At 40.2% G+C, this 21,830-nt stretch overlaps 1 protein-coding gene across 2 annotated transcripts in view; it reads right to left on the bottom strand.

Moving 5' to 3' along the window:
- Positions 1-10,628: 10,628 nt before the first annotated feature.
- st3gal4 (ST3 beta-galactoside alpha-2,3-sialyltransferase 4) overlaps positions 10,629-21,830 on the bottom strand; it is a 41,346-nt gene continuing 30,144 nt past the window's right edge. Inside the window, exons 6-12 of one of the 2 annotated variants that reach the window (XM_046073946.1) lie at positions 19,495-19,586; positions 19,091-19,154; positions 18,546-18,641; positions 17,303-17,492; positions 16,700-16,837; positions 12,207-12,356; positions 10,629-12,120 (exon numbers count right to left, since the gene is read on the bottom strand). In XM_046073946.1, coding sequence (XP_045929902.1) covers positions 12,031-12,120; positions 12,207-12,356; positions 16,700-16,837; positions 17,303-17,492; positions 18,546-18,641; positions 19,091-19,154; positions 19,495-19,586 — 820 coding nt within the window. In that variant the 3' untranslated portion in view covers positions 10,629-12,030. Of the gene's footprint in view, positions 12,121-12,206; positions 12,357-16,699; positions 16,838-17,302; positions 17,493-18,545; positions 18,642-19,090; positions 19,155-19,494; positions 19,593-21,830 lie in introns of both variants that reach the window. The other variant, XM_046073945.1, reaches the window with a different exon arrangement.

The following is a 21,830-nucleotide window of genomic DNA, read 5'->3' as shown; positions in this document are numbered from 1 at the left end:
CGGGGTTTCTATTTGAAGCCACAGAGGTGTAATGCAATGCTGGCTTAAGGTTTATTCAATTTTGTGCCTTAAGATTAGAAGGTATATAGATTTCCCAGCTTACTGCACTCTCTCTCTCACTCTTTCTCTCTCTCATGTGAATAGTTTCACATAAAATCATGAAGCGGACAATCTCTCGCCAAGGTCCTTTTCATTGCCACAAGCCAGCTTTAGCATAGGGCCAGCTAATCATGGTCCTGTCTCTCATCTGCTTACTTCAGCACTTTTTCTCCCGTTTGAACAGGATGAAATAAATTCAGGTGTCAGATCTGGTCTCCTTTTGAATAATCTGTAGGGAGGTAGAATACGTCATTCAGAAGTATTTGCGGCCCTCACTCTACTGGGTATGTTGATGTTTCCCCCTGGACCTCATGTAAAATCATGTTTGGCTCTGACAAACTAAAGGCTTGAGCTAGTTTCCTTGTACCTTTCCTCGGATTCCTGCCTCATTATATAGGTGAAATATGTAGGTTCTACTTTAGCTCAGACTGTGACTGTTGGCGTAAAACAAAAGACTGCAGAGCTACACTTGGATGGGATACAACCATTTCTTTACAACTTACTGTGCCTTTTATGGATCAAGCTAAAAAAAGGAATTAAGTTCACAGAAATCAGCAAATAGGGCCAGTAGATGAGCTCCAGTGCTTCTAATGACAGCATCATCTATCACTGTCATTTAGGGGCTCAGGGAGAAGAAGGCTTGAATCACTCTCAAGTTATCCCCAGATGGCAAAAACCGAGCTTACAGTACAGTGACAGCCTTGTTCTCCATGTGTATGTGGCAAAAATGAAACAGGATTAAGGAAAATAAATACATAAAGACATTGGCTGAAGTTACAGCAATAAAAAGCCAAGAGTCAACAGAAATCTTGGTTGCTCAACAGTGTAAGACATACACCGTATTTTGGTATTACAGCTACTTTATTCTTTTTCTCTTTCACTAATGTAATTTTGCCCAGTGTGTCATCTGAAAGAGCAAATGTTTATTTAAAATACAAACAAAAGTGTTCTTGTGACATTTGCACTGTCATTCACTTAAACAGCAAAAACACTGTGTACAAAATAGACATTCCCATTTCCCTGACAGTGTGATGAGTAGATTTTGTAAAGGAGCTCTTTTGTCCCACTCAGAGTATTCACTTATGAATATCATTTAGACAGGGAAATTATTATTTTTTTTGAGCATTATGAAACCATCCACTTCTGGCAGTAGTTTTACATTGTTTTGTATGGTCATTACTCAAGCCTCTGTATTACAAGCAGACAGGGAGAGGGAGAAAGAGAGAATTGACCTCTTGATAACGTGGGTGGGCATTACCACATCGAGAGGTGGTTGACAGGTACAAAAGGCTTCAGCTTACTCCAAAAAAGTCGATTAGATATTGAAAAAGTGACAACACATTTTTATGTAAGTGCACATTACAAGCAAGAAGACATTAACCGTAAGAGTGAAATACACCACGCAATTATACATAGCAGCTCTGAGTCTATTTCAAAGAGAAAAACACAGGCGAAGGCAGAGAAAGATTCAAAAAAACTAATGACAAAAAACAATGTTTGCCCCATGCTTACAATATTAGCATGCACACAGACTTTTATTTATCTGTATTTAACAATAACAGTAAGATTCTGTGCAACTTGGCAGAGCTCATCATCACTCTTCTATAAGCATAGGTCTGGATTTACAGTCAACATGACCTGATGAGTGAAGCGCTCCCATGTGTCAGCAAATAATTTTATTGAAGACTAAATACTCTTAGTGTGCCACAAAAGAACAAAAAGCAACTGCCTCTCTTGTACCCTGCTGGTGTCACCATATCAGTCACGTGTAAATGTAGCATACATTTATAATAGAAAAACTATTCAGTAGTAAAATAATACATTCAGGAATGAATAAGGCTTATTTTGGTGAGATCCTAGATGATATTATCCAATAAGCTGTAAGGAGCAGTGGTACTGCGTGAAATTATTATCTTTATGATCGATAAAGCGACCTGTCCAGGGTGTACCCCGCCTTGCGCCCGATGTCAGCTGGGATTGGCTCCAGCCACCCCGCGACCCTGTATGCAGGATAAGCGGTTGGCGATGAATGGATGGATGGATGATCGATAAAGATTAATGATGAGTGCAAATCGAACATATTATCTATTTCTCCGTTTCCAGAGTGAGGAGCAGGCAGCGTCTGTGCAGGAAGTCAATGCATATTGTTCTCCAGTAGCTCTCATGTTGAGATTTTATTGACTATTGTGCAGGTGGAGGGCGTGAACATCGGATGCATTATTATAGATAATGTCAGGTATTCTCTGATCTTACATGTATGTCTGCTTTTATTGATGGTAAAGGGCTGTCTCTAGTCTCTATACTGCATAGAGTAAGTTTTCATCTATTAAATTATATAAGGTTGCTCTAGCTCCAGTATTAAATTGTGACCACATTATTAAAAACTTACAACAAACTATAGAAACTGTAAAAATCAATACGTGCATTTAAACAGTGGCAATTAAATCCCATGTACACTATTGCCCTAATAAAACACAATAGTTAGGGCTAAGGTTTTCTGTACTCTTTACAAGTCATTAATTCATTCTTGTCTTCATTCCCTAATTCTGTTTGGGCTTTTTTTATCTACATGATCTATATATCGTTTCATGTGACTTCAACACTGAAGAAATGACACTACAATATAAAATAGTGAATGTACAGCTTTTATAACAGTGTAAATTTCAAAATTACACATCACACAGTCATTAATGTCTAAACTGCTGGCCTTAACCCTCTTGGGAATGGAGTTCACCAGAGCTTCACAGGTTGCCACTGGAGTTCCACTCCTCCATTACAAAAACATGGAGCTGGTGGATGTTAGACACCTTCCTCCTCCTTCCGTTTGAGGATGCCCTACAGATCCTCAAATAGGGTTTAGGTCTGGAGACATGCTTGACCAGTCCATCATCTTTACTCTCAGCTTCTTTAGCAAGGCAGTGGTTGTCTTGGAGGTGTATTTGGGGTCTTTATCTTGTTGGAATACTGCCCTGTGGCCCAGTCTCTGAAGGGAGGGGATCATGCTCTGCTTCAGTATGAGAGCTCAAGGATGGATCGATACTGACTTCAAGTTTTGCCATTTTTTTTACGTTGCCCGTTGATGTGCAGCTAATGTGGCTAGCGTCTATTGTACACATGCTGGAGCAATGTTGGAGTTATACTGAGGGACAGAGATATTGTGTTAAAGTCTCATTTGAAGCTAATTAAATAACCAGAGTAGTAGGTTGGATTTGGGTAATTGTTTTTTGACATTGCCATTTGTGAAATCTAGCTCAGCTGGCTTTGTTGTTAGCATACGTGAAAGCCCCTTTGTTTGCAGATGTTGCCATAACCACACATTTGAGATGATATTGGAGTAAACTGTAACTGTTTCCTGCATACGGATGTTTCCGGCTACACCGACCCACCAATATAAATTCCAATTATGTGATTCAAATAAAAAAATATTACAATTATCCAAGTTGCACAACTCAATTCAAGCATAAATTATTCATATTAATTTTGACTGTTGTTTCATTTCTGAGAATTTCTCTGCATTCTTCTCACTAGTTTAAAGTTGGAACGGCTGAGTTGATCGCTTTAGTCAGCGTCTATGTAAACAGTTTAGATGGAATCTCTAATCAGAATGATTTCAATCGGGTTGAAGAACATTGTCCATGTAACCACAGCTAATGGTAGGTTAACTCTGAATAAATGTATTAAACTTATTCTTCCATTAGCAGCCAACTAACATAACTGTTAGCAAGATCAGAAAGGCCCTTTTCAAAAACTTTTTTATTGAACAAAAAGGTTTACAATGGTGAAAAAAATACCAGAGGGAAACAGAACAGTAGAAAGAAAATATAGAAGAATAAGAATCTCCTGGAGCTATTAGTTGTTAGCCCAACCAGCTAGTAAGTTTGTGCCAGTATTACTTTGTGGTGTGACCAGCCCTTAGAGCAGCATATTGGTAACAACTGAACCTACAATGCAAAACCTTCTACGCTATGCCCTGCCAACCAAACCTACAAGAATGAGCCAGTTGCCCTGCAGAACTTTAGACCAAGTAGCGCTCACTCTCCACGGCAAGAGCCTAACCAAGACCCCTGTTCCTCTCGCTGCAAACTGGCTCCTCGAGACACCTCTCCAGTGCTTCGCTGGCAAGGGCACAGCGCCCCAAGCTTCAGAAGCAACTGCGACAACCTCTAATCGCGTGATGACAGGATAGTAGGCTACACCACTGCCCCCCCTCAAATGTTATTACCTACTGTGTCATCATGCCTCTTTGCCACTAGTCAATATGACCGCCATGGCATTGAACATAACGAGCACAAACCTCCGTGTGCAGCCGGGACGTGTTAACACACAGATTTTGTACTGTACACTGTTCATGATAAAAAAAAATTGTTTCTTAGCCATTGTGTTTGCAAAATGTCTTAAACTAGATGAAGATATTGATCTTGACTGAGTGAGAGCATGTGCAAAGACGGGGTTGTGCTGCCTGTGCACAAGCTGTGATTGGCACTGAGACTTCTCCTGGCTCTGATTGGTTGTTTTAATCAGGGAGCAGAGGGTTGTTGCAAATTGCAAGTCCCTCCCTTCATATGTGTAATTTAGGACACAATTTAAATGGGATTAAAAATGTATTGTCTATCGCCGTTGACTACCATACATTTTGTTTAAGAAATAAAGTCCCATCGAGATCCACTGGAAGGGGATGTACTTAACATGGCTTCTGTCAAAAATATTTTCTGCGGAGTGGAAAGCCGCTTCGGGACGCGCTGTGGCCGTATCTGTTGGACAAGCATCGATTAGATGGATGCTGTCAGCTCCGGGAGCAAAGCCGCAGCCGTAACGCGATGCAGCCAGACTCAGTGGACTTTTCCGGGTAGGATCTCTATGGCATTAGGAGCAGTAGGAGGAGCCAGATGAGCAAATGTGAAAAAAAAAAAAATACATTTTTAAAAGCAGTCTGCTTCAGCTGTAAATGTGAATTCACAACTGACACAAAATCAAGGGTGCACTTTGACAATTGACAAGAGTCTTTTGACAGTGAAAACATATTAGCAAATTGTTACAAGTATAAAATTCCAATAAAATACCTGAAAATAAGAAATAATCACAAGAGTGATAGGGTGGTGTTTCCTCACTTGAGAAAGTACTGTGATTTCCCACAGGTAGGGTATGCAATGCCAGCCTGAACTGGCCATCGGGAGTATGGGGGAGAATTCCCAGAGCTTTTTGCCCTAGAGAGTTAAAAATGCAACATGAAATGTGTAAAATAAAGAGAAAATAATACAGGGCAGCTACAGTCTCTCAGAACTGTAGCCCGTCAGTCCCCCACCCCTACCTCTTTTTACCGGATGGTATGATCTCGGCCTGTCATCATCACAGATGGATTGTTCGCACACACTTACACAATCAGTTCGTGGAGTGGCTGTGCAGTATGGAGGAAAATCGGACAGCACAGGCGAAAGAGAGAAAGAGAAAAGCTATAGCAGGGGAGTCTATTAAAAATGGAAAACCTGGGAGGAAGTGTCATGGTGTTTAAAAAACAATAAAACATTAGCATGTGCCCAAGATGATTTTATGTACTAAAAAACGTAATCATGCTATGTAGGTAAGCAGGAGATGCGTGAATGCATGGAAATAATCTGGATAATAAAGACTTGGGTACTCGTTTCTGTCAGGTATCTGTTTACTCAGCTACCAGAGCTTCATAATGACAGTTCATGCTTTGAGGGAATGCCAGATGCAAAACACACACATTAGTCCCGTTGCCTTAATTATGGAAGTGCAATTCACTCTAGAAACTGAAGACACTTGGCTGTTTTTAACTAACTATGTTTCTTTTTAAACTAAAAGTAAAAGATCATATTACAGGCATAAACAGCAAACAAACATATTTAGCTAGCAGATCACTGGACAGCTTTGATGAAATAATAAAGAATAATCTAAAAAAAAACAATGGGAGTAAAGACTTTTAGACATTATTTTAAACATATTAGGAATTTTAAAAACTAGTCAGCTCTTATGAATCATTAGTCATGGATGTATGATCTTTTTTTACCTTATTACAGACCATTTATTTACGTTACATTTATGTTTTTAACTTTGAATAGGCCTTATGTGTATCTAGACTAATGTATTTTAACTTGTCACACTACCTCCTATTGTCAATAAAATCTGATCAAAGCACCCCCACCTTCCTGATGAAGGAGATTAGAGTTTTTGAGCTGTAAAGTCAATGAATAAATAATACAGTAAATGCATTTTTCTCCTGAACTTTAGCTTTAATTGTTGATTATTTAGCAATGGGTAGTTACCATTATAGAGATTTAGTCAAGATTTGAAACCACGTTTTCAGGGGCTTTAAAAAGTAAAAGGCCTTATTTTGCTTTGGAGTCTGTTCATACCATGACTTAGATTTTTATACCTGCTTGTACATCCACCCCACTACCATTATAGTGTGAAGTTGCCTGGTTCATCATTCAGGTCATTCAGCATGTGTGACATCCTTGGCCATCTCCACTGACACAAAATACTGGGTCGTGTGCTATAGAGGAACAGCACACACTGCCGCCTCCAGACAACCAGTCCTTGAGGATAAGCCGACAGATGTACCAAAAGACTGACAAAAAGGGTAGTGCCAGGATAAACTCCACCCGCTTTGGCACAACAGAAGGAGGACAGGATTGTCAAGTCACACTCCATGTGTAGAGCGGGATATTCGTCTTATATGGCTTAGCGATACAAACAACCTGGAGATCTGCACATGGAGCCAGAACAAATGAGTAGGCCTATATCCAAACACACAGTACGATGTATTTTACATAATGCATCTGCAGGTCATTCAGAAAGGTAATACGTTCCATGGTTAGGAAAACAACTCTCTGACCTCCAACCCATATTCTGATGTGTCAGGGGCTCAGATTATATCATCTGCCTGTGTGACTGCCATCGGACAGATTTTGCTTAAATCATATCTTATTTCGTGTTTCTATCAGAGCCGCAGACTTAACGCATGTCCCTGAATCAGACTAGTAAGACTTGATGAAACGCTTTATGTATTAAATCCACAGGCCTATAACTGTGTGGTTGAATAAAGAAAATCAATAAACAGAATAAAACAAGCATTTATAGCACATATCTATTGACTGTTAGTTATGGATAATCATAAAATAGTTTTTAAAATATTACATTTTCATCTCTGCATTGTAGCAATAATGAATAAAAAGAGTAAGAGTGTGTAATTCACTCGCAGAGCAGTGATCAATCAAAGGCAGAACACATCATAGACCAGACAGCCATGTAACACACAGTGTGCGTGTTTGTATATCCTACTAGACCATGCATCCATAGCCTACATAATACTAGCCATGTTTAGCCAATGCTGGCTCTGCTCATAGGTTCATTTTGCCTAACTGGCCACACCACTGCACACATACAGTATGTGATGCTGGTTCTTGGGAACAGTTTACAGTAGAAACAAATAGTGTGCATTTACTAGTCATTGTGAAATCATTGTTCTAAAGCAGCGTACTTGTACATAATATCTGCCACCTTTTGGTTAGCTATGGGCCACTTGAGAAAAGTAGGCACATATTTACATGGCCCTGCTGGAGAGATGTAGGTATGAGATTGCTATTTGAGTAACAAGTTTATCAGGTGCAAATGTACTGCATGTACAATTGTGTTTTATCACCACCTAAATTTACAGCACCAGGTTTTTTAAAACACTATCAGAACAGTTTTGAGAGGAAACTGTTGAAATCCTCTTTATCTAGTGCCATGACATTGTAGTGACCTTTTCACTTGCAGTTTTCCTTGGAGGGCTGGAAACGTGACTTGCTCTGACAGACTTGTGACTCAACTTAGACTCCTAAAACCTGATATTTACACTGAAAGCATAAAGTTGTGCCATTTTTGATGGGTTCAGAGCAAAAACAAATACTGAGCTAACTGGCTACCCACGAGGAAACAATAATGGTGTGTTAGTCTTTAATACAGCTGAGTTGGCTGACCTTTTGGGCTGTGCAACAGATACATGGAACCACTTAGCATAAAGTGTTATGAATTAATCTGTTTCTATTTATTTTATTCAGTTTTTTCCCCCAGTATGTTGCTATTTTTGACAGTTGTCCTCTGCAGTTACAGAAGAAAGCTGTGCATTACACACTGCTTTTTTTCCATCCCAAAGCCTCTCTGTGGGGAGGAATAGATGAAAATCACACAGAAAAACCGACGTCACATGTAGGCATCGCCCACATGAGAGTCAGGAAAAGGGGCTTTATGGAGGAAAAAGCAGAACTAGCAAAACTCAAAGTGAAGAAAAGCGGCTTATCTTTTTTTTTTTTTTTTTTACTCCCTCACTCTTCTTATTTTTTATTCCTTCTCCCGGTTCCCATGGTAGTGCTGTGCATGAGCACCTGACTCACGGTAGCTCTCTGGGCTGTGGGGGAGTTATCAGTGAGCCATGCCAGATGCCCTCTCTCTAGGTAGCTGGCTACATGCAGTACTGTACTTCTTCTGCCTCTTCCCACACAAACTGTCCACTGGGTTTCTTACACAGACACACCGTAAAGCCACAGTGTGTGTGTCTTATTTTTTTAACTGCAGGAGGCCTCAGGTGTCTTCACTAGATCACAGTGTACCTGACATCATCAGGTCAATGACTCGAGGTTGAAAGAAAATAAAATAATGTGTTCCAGCTCCTGATCCCACTCACCTGCATAAGAGATGTGGGTTGTTTTTTTCCCACTTTTAATGTATTCACATTTTTCAACCTGTTGTAAAAATGAATGAAATTCTAACGCATATTAGACATACTATTAATGCGCAGACTCTGCAACATCAGAGGGTAATGAAGTAAAACAACTGCTTTAAAGTAAGATGTTGCACTGGCAGGCTAAAGCACTGTGCAGAGAGCAGATGGTGTAATGAGATATACTGTAATAACGATCACACGGTCAGAGCTTCTGCCTGCATGAGACTTCACTTACACAGTGGCACAGAAATCATCATGGTTGATGTATTTTCTTTGAAATTGCTGCATTGTAAAATTACAACCAAAGCATCCAGGGTCATAGTGTACTGGGGTTCTGCCTGAAAGTTCAAAGCTATGCATTTAAAATGAAGCTTATTGGAATCTTGTATTGTCCGCTGCCATGGGCTCATTTGGTACACCGTAACATGCATAAATGGGCTTGCAGGGCTCAGTTGTTGCACCACAGTGTGATCAGTGCCAGTGTTAAGAGTTTAATTCACACAGAAGCTACCCAAGCTAAAAATATATACACTCACTGTACCGTCAGATGATTTGGTACAGCACTGTACATAATGTTCGTTCTGTAGCATTAAGAAGCACCCTCTGGTCTTGGGGGTTCAAAGGTGTGCTTACAGTACAATAGATTCTCCTGAAAAGTCTGACCTGATTTTTAGTTGTCATATAAACAGCCCGCAGAAATCACACAAATCCTGTTCAATTACGTAAGTCCCTGTTGTGTAAGGGAGGTGAACAAAGCCCATCAAGCGTGACGTGAGGATGCTCTTTCTTCAACACTTCCCCTGTGTTGTTGGGTAAACAAATGCATATAAACAGTCTATCTAACTGCATCTATAATGACATATTTTGAAGAGACAAAACAGGTAAGATGTTTAGGTGTGTGTACATCTGAGTAATGGAACATAATGGAACAACGTGGACTGTCTGTCTATGTGTGGCCCTGCGATGGACTGGCGACCTGTCCAGGGTGTACCCCGCCTTGCACCCGATGTCAGCTGGGATTGGCTCCAGCCCCCTGCGACCCTGTACGCAGGATAAGCGGGCGGATGGATGGATGGATGGAACAACGTGGACCATGTGCTTGTGGGCCTTTTTAAACACGAGGAGGATGTGAAAAAGGATGGCCTTACAGTGTGAGCCACTCCACACATAATGGATGGCATTTAGAACTAAAATGATGAGCTTTAAATTTGCTGAAAAGGATGTTTTGTTTTCTGTCAGATTGGATATCAGTGGCAAAAAAAATCAGTTAGCACCAACAATTGACAATTCTAGTGAACTAAATATGAGGGTAGGCGTATGATTGTGGTCTCACCCTGCAAACAGGATTGCCCTCTGTATCAGCAATATGCAGGCAAAACACAGATTTAAGCAGAATAGAACACACAGCTGAGCTAATGTACAATAGCAGAGTGTGCAGGGAAGTAAAAACATCCCTTCATAGCTGTGCCATAAGGTCTCCTAGTATACCCGCAGACGCCAGCGCAGTACATCTGTACAGAGGTAGCTTTCGTAATCTGACCTTGAGGAGAAGGTCTACATCACTATTCAAAAGACAAAGCACTGCACACAAGTATGCATCACTTGAAATGTTACCTTAATAAAAAAATATTCACAGCACAATACTGGAATGTGCCATATTATGGAAAATAATATTATTAGTAGCAATAGCCTACTATTAATTGTTGTAGTAGTATTACAACATTTACTGTAGGGATGTACATATGATTTAAGTACAACAAATGTCTGATCTCAGTTGATGAACTGGACCCTGTCACAGCTGATGTGCCAACACATGAATAAGCCTAGTTTATTAATGCCAAAGGCACAACTCCATGCCGTGCATACAGAGAGTAGAAGCCACATCTGTCACCAGCAGCAAAGGTAGTCAGGTTAGTCAATCTCAATTATTAGCATTGTGTAATTTTCTGGTCTTCCAGATGTTCATACTGTACATGAGTTCCCTAACACGTGCTAGTGCAGTTACGATTACCCCAGGCACTTAAAGATGGGCTGCTGCATGACTGCAGCATGTGCAGTGCAGTTGCATACTTAATATATACTATGAGGCTCCATCTAGTGGTGGAGAGAGATAAAATGAATGCCAAAAAATAGCTCAATGCAGGTTCACTCAGGTCATATAGTGATTTCCATACAGTAGATACATGAGCCTGTTTGATAATGCATGTGAACATAATGTTAAATGAGAATCAAATAAAATTCCTCTTAATTAAAAATGTATTTCATTCTGTACAATAAAAAATGTCCAGCAGCACCAATACCACAAAAAAGATTAAATAAATTAAAAAACAACTGATGTGAGATTGAATAAAATACAAGTAGTACTTATAGTCCAAGAAATCTAAAAGTAAAGTGAAATTCATCCAGCTAACTGCGTTGATCAGGTATGGAATTAATTCATGTTCCTTTGAACACAAAATTACACTGAAGTTCACAAAAAATACCCATTGATTCCAACAAACCTCTACACCGTAAAAGAGATTTTTAGTTCAGTAATAATATTCACACTTGTAAAGCATAAAAATGAATCTCAAAATTTGATGAGTGTTTACAGAAGGAAATTATCAAGGCTGATCAATTAGTTTTACAGCTCAATGATATGCATGTAATCTCTGGACAAAAACAAAAGTGAGCTATAGATCTGAAATGCTTGATTCCTATGGTGTGACAGTTGTAAGCCCACACTATCAGATGGCCCTAAAAGCAACATCAACACATTGGCATTATCCAAAATCAGATGAAATTTGTTCGCTGGATTATCACAAACAGACAACTCGGTCGCCACATGAGTAACGGAACTAAATTTGAAAGTCATGATTCAAAACCCATAAAAGTTACACACCTTTAAACATTATGAAAAATGCTGAGCAACATTGTTCAAGTTTACTACATGACAAATAGAAAATAGGCTGTTTTTAAAAAAGCTGTTAAATCACTTTTTATGTCTGTCACTTTAACAAAATTCAAGGTGCCAGGGAGATCCACATTCTTCAGAGCATCCATGTCACCAAATGATGACTTAATGCACCAGCGACATGTCTTGTATCCTGTGTGTCACTGCAGAAGGCACATTAAGATCTGATCTGGATCGGATGATCCAGACCAAATTCAAATAAGATTTGGCGTACAATCATTTACTGGATTAAATTGAACTGGAAATGTGCGCATCATAAATGTGGATGCAGGTACAAAATGGCTCCTGAATCCTCCAGTCTTCTTAAGGCTTCGGCTTCATGTTTGATGTCATGGTAGGAATTCTGCAACAGAGAGAAAGACGAGCATCAGTATTCAGAGTATTCTAACACAGATTCCATTTGAAGTACTGTACATAACTGCTACCCACCTTCATTGATTTTATGGTGTCATAGCCGTAGTAATGGATAGGTTGCTTTTGGCTGTTTGAGGTGGGGTATCCAAAACCAGCAATATGGACCACATCACAGTAGTTGAGAGCAACAAACACAGCGAGGATGCCCGTGGTAGGATGCACTGGCTTCAATGACAAACAAAACTTAATGACACAATTATCATGTCTCCTGACAAAATTTAAAGCCCCTATGTAGGATGTTAACATTTCACACAATATGTGACACATAGTGGTAGCACCAAAAAAATTTTTGTTGTTTTTCAGAATCATGTAAAAACTCTTCTCGTTTGGAGCATTTTTCAGCATATTAAAATGAAGCAGCTCTTGAAATAAAATGTTTGTCATTGGTGATGCTAAATAAATGGTGGGCTAAAATCTACATGCTTTGCTACCTTTGACCTTAGCTAGACAAATAGAAGTGGTTATGAAGTGCGCATTTATGTTTAAAAAAATGCAAATTTTGTTGTGTAGTGAAAGCTAAGTTGCTTTCTGCTTTACTGCAGTCTCTCATTTCATCACTAGATGGCAATAGAGGGCAACAGAAACTGCAACCTTTGACCTTAACTTGCAGTTCATGCACACAAGCCTTTTCCAAGTGCAGAATACTATCCAGTGACTATCAGCATTAATTGTTGTGACAATCTAACAAAACTTACAACATGCTGAACATCTAGCTCTTGTTCCTACAAAGGCTGAATCCATTTTATAGGTCGCGTTGAGAAAAAATAATCTGCCAAATGAATGTTGTGTAATGTAAAACATGTGGTGTCATGTGAGCTTCTTTCAAAACAAAACAATCTCAACATTTTGAAAGGAACATTCTGAAGTCTGCAATAGTGATATCAAACTTGCCAGGTAGCCCTATTCAAAGTTTTCAAATATTTACCTCAAACAAAGATTGCCATTTCTGTTTTATGACAGGGATAGTGAAGAGAGACAGGAAAGGCAGGGGAGAGAGAAGGGATGGCATGCAGCAAAGGGTCGCTTCATGGAATGCACTCTACCAGGTTTTCTCATTATCTAAATGTAATGCACTGCAGCTTTTTTCAGAGACAGGGTAACTAACGTTACGTAAAATATATAGTCAACACGTTTGTGTGCACTTTAGACAGCACTACCTGTACCCTAAGGGTCTTGGTTGCTTGACAGAAGAGTTTCTGCACATTAGCACATCTCACTCAGCAAACTGGATACTTTCCAGCTGTTTACTCAACACAGGCCTTTTCTGAATGCCAGTAACTAGTGACAATTTGAGGCCAACCTCATACGTTTTTGTGCAAAATTGGCACAGAACCAAGCACAAGTGACACTGTTTTGGTCAAAGATAAAAAAATATCAGAATTTACTTGGATACCAGAGAAAAATAACACTCTGGAGGGGTTTTCTCTACCTTAGTGTCCTTATTGAAAACCTTTTGTCTACACTCTTTTTATTTAAACTAACTCTTGAGATGTGCCGCCTAATTTCTGAGTTGCTCCTCAGAAACAAAAACATGGACACTAAAAAATCATATTAATGAATAAATAAAAAATTATGAACAGCAAAATAATCTTGTTTCCTGTCATCTCTCTACTGTCAATGTTCTTGAATGTACTTTTTACAGGCCTTCCAACAATTTATACAACATAATTGTGTCAAAAAGCTGCAGTCAGGATACTTATCAAAACCAAATAAATTGAACAGAACTAGTTTTAAAGTATTCATCGCCGTGCCCCTGAAAGTTTACTTTATGTCACAAACACAATCACACATTCACTGACATCTTTTAAGAAATGAACCTAATGTAAGATTCAATGAGTTGAGACATGTTTGTTCTGTTGTCCCTGGTGGGCTCTCACTACGCACTGAGATTTCCCCGAGTTGTTTGCCGTTTCCCATTTGACTCTGTCGATGATTACACATGTTCACGGAGGCAAGAAGAACAATCACTTCCACATGGCCGCGAGATAGAAAAAACTTTCTTTTTCCATTCCTCTCCAAAATGCTGCACACTTACCCAACAGCCTTTTTATGTCTTTCTTCTACACCTTTCCATGTTATCATCAAGTTTCCTCTGTGAGAGCCCTGTCGGGACTTTCTCACATTTCTTCTAGTAAAGGTTTACTGATTGCCTAACTACGCTTAACTATTGACTTTTACTAAAACTGAAAGACATTTGTCAACAGACTACAAATTCAAATAAAACTGTGTACATACTGTGAATTATTTACGTTTTAATCTTTAAAATTTTTTTTAGATACTATTCCTGGAAAGCCCTAGCTGCAAAAAAGTGGCCATTGATCTTGTCTGTTCCCATATAACAGAGCAGCAGACTCTGCAAAGCAATTTTCTGTTTTCTCTTTAAAGAAATAGTTCGATATTGTGGAAAATACACTTGCTTTCTTGCTGAGAGTTAGATGAGAAGATTAATATCACTCTCATATCTGGTTGTTTAATGACGCTACAGCCATCAGCCAGTCAGCTTAGCTTAGCATAAAGGCTGCAAATAGGGGGAAACTGCTAGCCTGGCTCTGTCAAAAGGTAACAAAATGATCCTGTAAGCACTTCTTAAGCTCACTAATTAACACATAATTTCATTTGTTCGATGGATACAAATATCGCAATGTTGGTTTTACAGGGTGTGGAATTATTTCTTGGCCGGAAGCAGTGACTTCCACAAGTTGCCTAACAACCTCAAAGTCACTCGGTAGAGTATGTAACCTTTGAATAGAGCCATGGTAAGCTGTTTCCGCTTGCAGCTAAAGATTGTGCGTGGATGCGGTGAAAGATTATACATACTTTCCTTCCTCTATAATATTACAGCAGATCAGTTTGCTATTGCAGTGAGCATGAGCAGCTTTTTTTCTTTAATTCAGAAACTAAAGAGCACCCCGCAATGGGACACAGCTGACAGTCTGTGTGTATTAGCCTCATGCGGCGCCAGCACATGGGCAAACACCCGAGCCCTGCAACGGCCCAGCGCATAGTTTGGACACGGGCCCATGGAGCCTTGGTGAGAGGGGGGTGATACTGTCACCACTGCAAGCCGGACCTACAAGAGCTCAAAACAAGGCTGTGTTTGGGGGGTGGAACACGAGCGCTATCTGTGCCTGCTTGCAAAAAAACTAAGGAAGGAAATGGGAGAGAGAAATGGTTGCATGTGTGAGGGTAGCTGTGCTGATGCGTGAGAGGGGGGTGATGGGAGCTGCATACTGTCACCACTGCAAGCCAGACCTACAAGAGCTCAACATAAGTCTGTGTGAGCGTAGTGTCTGTGTGTGTGGTGAGGGTCTTTAAATCAAGCTATATTTTTGCATCCCTGAATCAAGCCAATTCACTTTCCGATGTTTTAATATCGGTAAAGCAAGCAAAGTGTAACTGTCTGGGGGCCTAACAGGCCCTAGTTCTCCCTTTCTCCTCCTCCTGCCGCCATCATCTCCCCCTGGCCCTCTCCATGCAGTTTGTGCAGATGGTGCAGAGCTCCTGTCAGATGAGCCTGTTGATCGCCTGTAGGGCTGCTGCCTTCCCACTGCTCACTCTTCTCATGCACCAGCCAGTTGTGTTTTTACTGCAATCCGAAAGGGTAACAGCCCACGCAAAACAAAATTGGGCTCGTGCCCATGTCAGAGACGATCCCCACCAAACACACAAGCTCCACATGGCAGATGGGATGCAACGGGCCAATAAAAGCTTTATTCGACATGAGTTATAGCCCAAGCCAAATCAAAGGGTGTTTCAAAATCCAATCACCTCTGCCAAAGATGGGGTTATGGTCCAATTTGTGAAACAAACAAATGGATTGTAAACTGCAAATAAAGGTCATGTTTTCTGTTTTCTCATTGCACAATAACTGCTTGTCATAAAACATGCACAACAAAGATCAACTACACCTCAAAATCATTTTTTTAAAAACAGCGACGGTCACAAAATCTGGATATTTTGCTGAGAAAACAGCTATAATCAGCTTGGCAGAGAGGGAACACTGGGATCTGTCCTTTTTTCTAAAAACAGAGCATCTGGTTGAAATTTATACAATATTTTGGCTTTACTTCAAAAACCAATTATTTCTCAGGGATTTACAGCGCAGCCTAGAAGACATGAGGAGCTTATCTTGTAATGGGTTGCCAGAATGCCAAGCGGAAGCCAATATTCATCATGTTGTGCAGTAATTGGATCCACAAAATGGCTATTGACCCAGCTACATTTCAAGAGAAATGCCTCTTCCAGTAAACTGTTTATAACAGCGCTCAAGACATATCACTCGAGGAGCTGTGGCTAATCAGTGGATGCTCCATCCAGAACTTGTTAACATTCATGTGGGAAGTAGTGAAGGGCAAAAAGTGAAAAAACAGGGAGGTATAGGAGAAAGGGAACAAACAATAGAGAAGGTTCTAGTGAGAAATGCAGTTGACAATGCCACAATTTGGTGTGGCCCTGAACCAAAACTTCTGGGTCTAAAATTGTGATCACTAACAGAAGTGACATCTCACCTGTTTACTCTTGGGGTACAGAGGGATCTGGAGCAGTCTGTCTGCAGTCTGTTGCAGAAAGTGCGGGTCCAGCACTCGGATTTTACTGACGTCACCCAACCAGATTTGGGGAGGGGGCTTCCAAAAGCCTTTCCTGACCTGTAATGCACACATTAACAGAGAAAGATAAGACACAGGATGTTATGAAATTGAAAGGAACAAAAGAACAGAAACAAGATTGCTAATTCTGGCTGGTACACTGAGTTCATTTACGTAAACAGAGATGCAGTTGAACATACGACTCCTTTATGTCTGGAGGCAACTGAACTGATGTGTAAATTAGCAGGTAATGACCCTGCAACTATTAGCAGTAGGAGGCCGGAGGTGCCGAGGGCAACAGAGTGAAGGATGTCTGCAATGGAAACTACATTTAACTCTGAAGGGTGCTGGCATTACTGAAGTCGAACCTTTTAAGTATTTGTTTCTGGTATGGATTGCTGGCAATGGCTGAAAAAGAAGCTAAATGGAGTGTGTTTCTGTGAGGCAGGAACAGAGAGAAATAAAGTAAGAGAGTGAGATGAGAGTGTGTGTGTGAGAGAGTGCATTCTCACACATATCCTGTACCCTCTTCTCATTATAGAGGATCTCTTTGAGCCACCGTAGATCTTGTAGCTTAAAAGGCACCAGGACCATTAGCGTGCCGGGCTCGTTGTGCAGTCCGGGGTTGTAAGAGGCCGACTCGGGGTAGAAGAACCTCATGGTGGTCTTGTTCCCCACATCCTCCTCATAGCCTCTCACTGGGGCATCATTCAACCTGAGGCGGGGACGGGATATTACATTCAGGAACAAGCATTTTCATCATTGTTTTATTAAGTATTTTAAACAATTCATGCCAAAATCAAGGAGCTTTGTTTTTTATATTACCTTCAACACATTCTTGACACATCTTCTAAAAACAACATCATAACTCATTCCTTCACCCAAATAACCTAACACAGTAGCACAGACTGAGAGCTTGTTTGGTTAAGTGATTAATTTGCATTTTGGAAACGTAAGGCTAACGGTGTGTCTGTGACAGAAAAACCCTGATGACGTCAAAGTCTCAGGAATGCACTGAATTCTGAATGTTTTTAACCTAACTCTACTTGGCCAGGGAATGATTAGCTTCTGAGAAGGGAGGGAGATGTATGAGGAAGAGGAGGGGGGTGGGCTGATGGGGGGGGAGAAAAATGCATTGTGGCCAGGCCAAATTCTGGCTGTTTGAAAGAGGCTTATAAAAACTCAGAATGCACGTGTTCATTCCAACGCTGTAAAGTAAATGGAGAGTGCCTTTGACCCTGAGTCAACAAAATGCTTTCTTTTCTCTTTAAAAAAACTTTACTTGACCCAAAGGTTTACTAATTGCTTAGAGGACGGCTCTATGTCAGGGTCAGACGGTCACACAGTCGGATAATGTCCATCATTAGTCTACAGCCAAGTGAATTTATATCCTGCTTTCAGTGGCGGGGAAAATCACCACATTCTCTTTTTAAAGGTCATTTAGAAAGGATCCATCTGTTCCTAATTTGTCTGCCGTGACAATCTTGAAATAAGAAGGTGGTTATGAAGAGTCTTCGGGTTAAAAATTTGGATTATTATTGTTGATGGAGCGTAGTTTGTAAGATATGAAAATATAGTACAGTTGCCTCCTACAAATGCATAGCCTCGAGTGGAATCAAAAAGCAATTTTGCAAAAAGTCATGTTTACCAGAATTCATTCCACTTCTTGATGTACAACATGTCACATAGTCAACAGTAATAATTATAATAACTGAATGTGATTTTACTGATAACAATACTTTCATAAGGTGTTTTCCTTTGTGCTTACCGAATGACCACGTCATATTTGTTAATGATGCTTCCCAAGGAGCTGTTTTTAATGGCAAAGCCATTGCCTATTACTACGCAGGTTCTGCATTCAAGGCTGTGGAGAAAAACACCACACACACACACACACACACACACACACACACACACACAGGTTCAAATGTGTTATCCACTCCTCCCACATTCCCTGATAGGAGTGCTGTCAAGTTCTGTACAGTTAGAAAACAAAATTCCACCCTCTCTAGAGACATAAATGACAACTTTTTCATTACTAGAGCAATAGCACCCGAAGGTGCATTCTTGACTATTATGAGGAACAGTTATGTAACTATAATAATAAATTAGCATAAAGCTAAAGCGTAAGTAATCAAGTCATGTAGAACTAAAGATGCATTAAAGTAAATAAAGTATTAGATATTTATTGACATTCCTGAATTTACAGTATTTCACAATTACTTCTGGGGGAAATGAAAACTTGGGTTCCAGGAATAATAGGTTGCGTTTTAGTATCATGTTCCAGGTTGGCTAAAATGTACTCGCACTTACTTTTCAATGTTGGCTGGCACCTGATAATTTGAAGTTACAGCAAGAACTTTCATTAGCAGCAGCTCTAGGGGGTGGAGGTGGGATGGGGGAGAAAAAGAGAAATTGAAAAGGTGTGATTCTTTGAAAACTTTTAATACAGATGTGCAAACATAAAAGACTGCTGTGTGGAGTTTTAACTGTATTAAGAGCCAAATATACCACATGCTATAAAGCTAATTTCCTGAATATGATAACATAGTAAAGGTCCACAACGGTTTGTTACTGTTTAATCAAAGAACATTGACTTTATGACAGTATAATCATAAATCTCTTGTAAAAACATACACATAATGCAACCAGTAATACCAAAATGTGAGATATGTTGAGCAGAATGAAAAGAAAGAACACTGGATAATGTAACATACCACTGCCCTTAACGCCATAAGGTAATGCCAGCTTTGACAGATGCTCCCGCCAGAAGAAATCCTTCAGTTTCAGAAAGAGATGCGTCCTTCTACTAATGCTGCATGAAAAATGTCAGAGCAGGAATTACGACATAATACTGCAGTGACAGGATTTCACGGTATAGATCAGTGGTTGGCAATAGGCGGCCCGTGGGCCAGAACCGGCCCACCGGCAATAATATCTGTCCCGCGGCTAGATTGCTTTGATGGCAGAAAAATAAAAAATAAAAAATAAAAAAATTGATAGCGGCTGGTGCTGAAATAGATATCAGTCATGACAGATACAGTTACTCACACAATCACTTCCTCTTAAGTGACTGTGGCTGCAAAATAAAAGCGCGAGAATGTTTATTGCACCAATACTTTATGTTGAGTTTACTGAAAGCTTTTACTTTGAAGTTGTGAGGGACATTCAAAAGTCTCTGGCTTGCTTGACACACCTCTGGGAAGAATGTAGAAAGTTGCGTGGCACTGCGGAGAGCCACCAGTTGCAGTAGTGCATGGATCATGCGTAATATTCATCCAGCCAACGATCAGGAACCGTTCACGACCTGTCAGCACCAGAGAGGGAGTGGGGCGGACCAGGAACAGGAAATCGCGGAGCGACTGGCCTGCTGCGGTCGGTCAGTGATTGTTTCCTCTGGCGAGATGAAGTCTGACGCTCCGCATGATCCATGATAAGATTAATGTCAATAAAGCATGCTGTCAATATTTTAGAGACCCCCCAAAATATCACAAATCATGCTTTTAGGGGAGCTGATGTCTTATTAGGGGGAGCTGGCTCCCCCGTAATTCGCACCCTGAATTTCCTAAGGGAAATGAAAATAAACGTCCATAGGTTTATGAATGCGGGTCAAACGCCGGGCACGCACACACACTGCAGCACGTGCCTTATAATAATAATAATAATCTTTATTTGTAGAGCACTTTTCAAAAACAAGTTACAAAGTGCTTTAACAAGTGTAAAGACAATAATAAAATACCCAAGAGACAATAATACAAAAACAATACAAGATAAAAGCATGAAAACATTGAAAAGACTAAAATACACGTTTAAGATAAATATAAAATTAGTAAAATACAATAAAATAAAAAGGGATAAAATAAAGTCAAATAAGATCGGGAAATGCTCTCCTATAAAAGTATGTTTTAAGAAGGGACTTAAAAGAGTTCACTGACTCAGCTGACCTGATTTCCTCGGGCAGGCTGTTCCAGAGCCTCGGGGCCATGACAGCAAACGCTTTGTCCCCTTTAGTTTTCAGTCAAGACTCTGAAACAGACAACAGACCTCTGCCCGAGGATCTCAAGGTACGTGCTGGTGTGTATGGGACTAAAAGGTCAGAAATATAACAAGGTGAGAGGCCATGAAGAGCTTTAAAAGTGATCAATAGAATTTCAATAGAAGTCAATTCTAAAACATACTGGGAGCCAGTGTAATGAAGCTAAAATAGGAGTAATGTGGTCATATTTCTTTGTTCTGGTTAAAAGCCTGGCAGCTGAGTTCTGGACAGTCTGGAGTCGATCAATAGACTTTTGGGTTAAACAGGTGAAAAGGCTGTTGCAATAATCCAGGCGTGATGAGATGAAGGCGTGTAAAATGGTCTCGGTGTCCTTAAAAGTTAACATAGATCGAATTTTAGCTAGATTTCTAAGTTGATAAAAACATGATTGAACAAGCTTTGTGGTGTGCTGCTCGAAATTTAAATTACTATCAAACCAAACACCAAGGTTCTTTGCCACAGGCTTAATGTGATTTACTAGGGAACCAGCAGATGGCAGTATTTGATTTGCCATCTGCTGGGACCCGATGACCAGGATTTCTGTTTTGTCTGAGTTCAGCTGGAGGAAATTATTTGACATCCATTTTTTTACTTCACAAAGGCAGTCGTTAAGTGAAATCAGCATTCCAGGGTCTGTGGATCTGACGGGCAAGTATATTTGTGTGTCATCAGCATAAATATGAAAAGAAATGCCATGTTTATGGATAATATGTCCAAGGGGAAGCAGATACAAGGAAAACAAAATGGGTCCTAAGACCGACCCCTGAGGCACACCATATTTAACTGGATAGAACGAAGAGACATAGTTGTTTACAGACACACAAAACTTCCTATTTGACAGGTAGGATGAAAACCATTCAAGGGCAGTACCAGAGATCCCCACCCAGTGCCTCAGTCTGTCTAACATGATGTTGTGATCAATGGTGTCAAAAGCAGCACTAAGGTCCAGGAGTACCAGGACTGAGCACATGCCTTCATCAGCAGACATTAAAAGGTCATTGGTGACTTTAAGCAGGG

Source organism: Micropterus dolomieu, linkage group LG17 (assembly GCF_021292245.1).
Source record: "Micropterus dolomieu isolate WLL.071019.BEF.003 ecotype Adirondacks linkage group LG17, ASM2129224v1, whole genome shotgun sequence".
Classification (NCBI taxonomy): domain Eukaryota; kingdom Metazoa; phylum Chordata; class Actinopteri; order Centrarchiformes; family Centrarchidae; genus Micropterus; species Micropterus dolomieu.
Note: the sequence above shows the minus strand (reverse complement) of the source record. Positions and strands in the feature narration are given on the sequence as shown.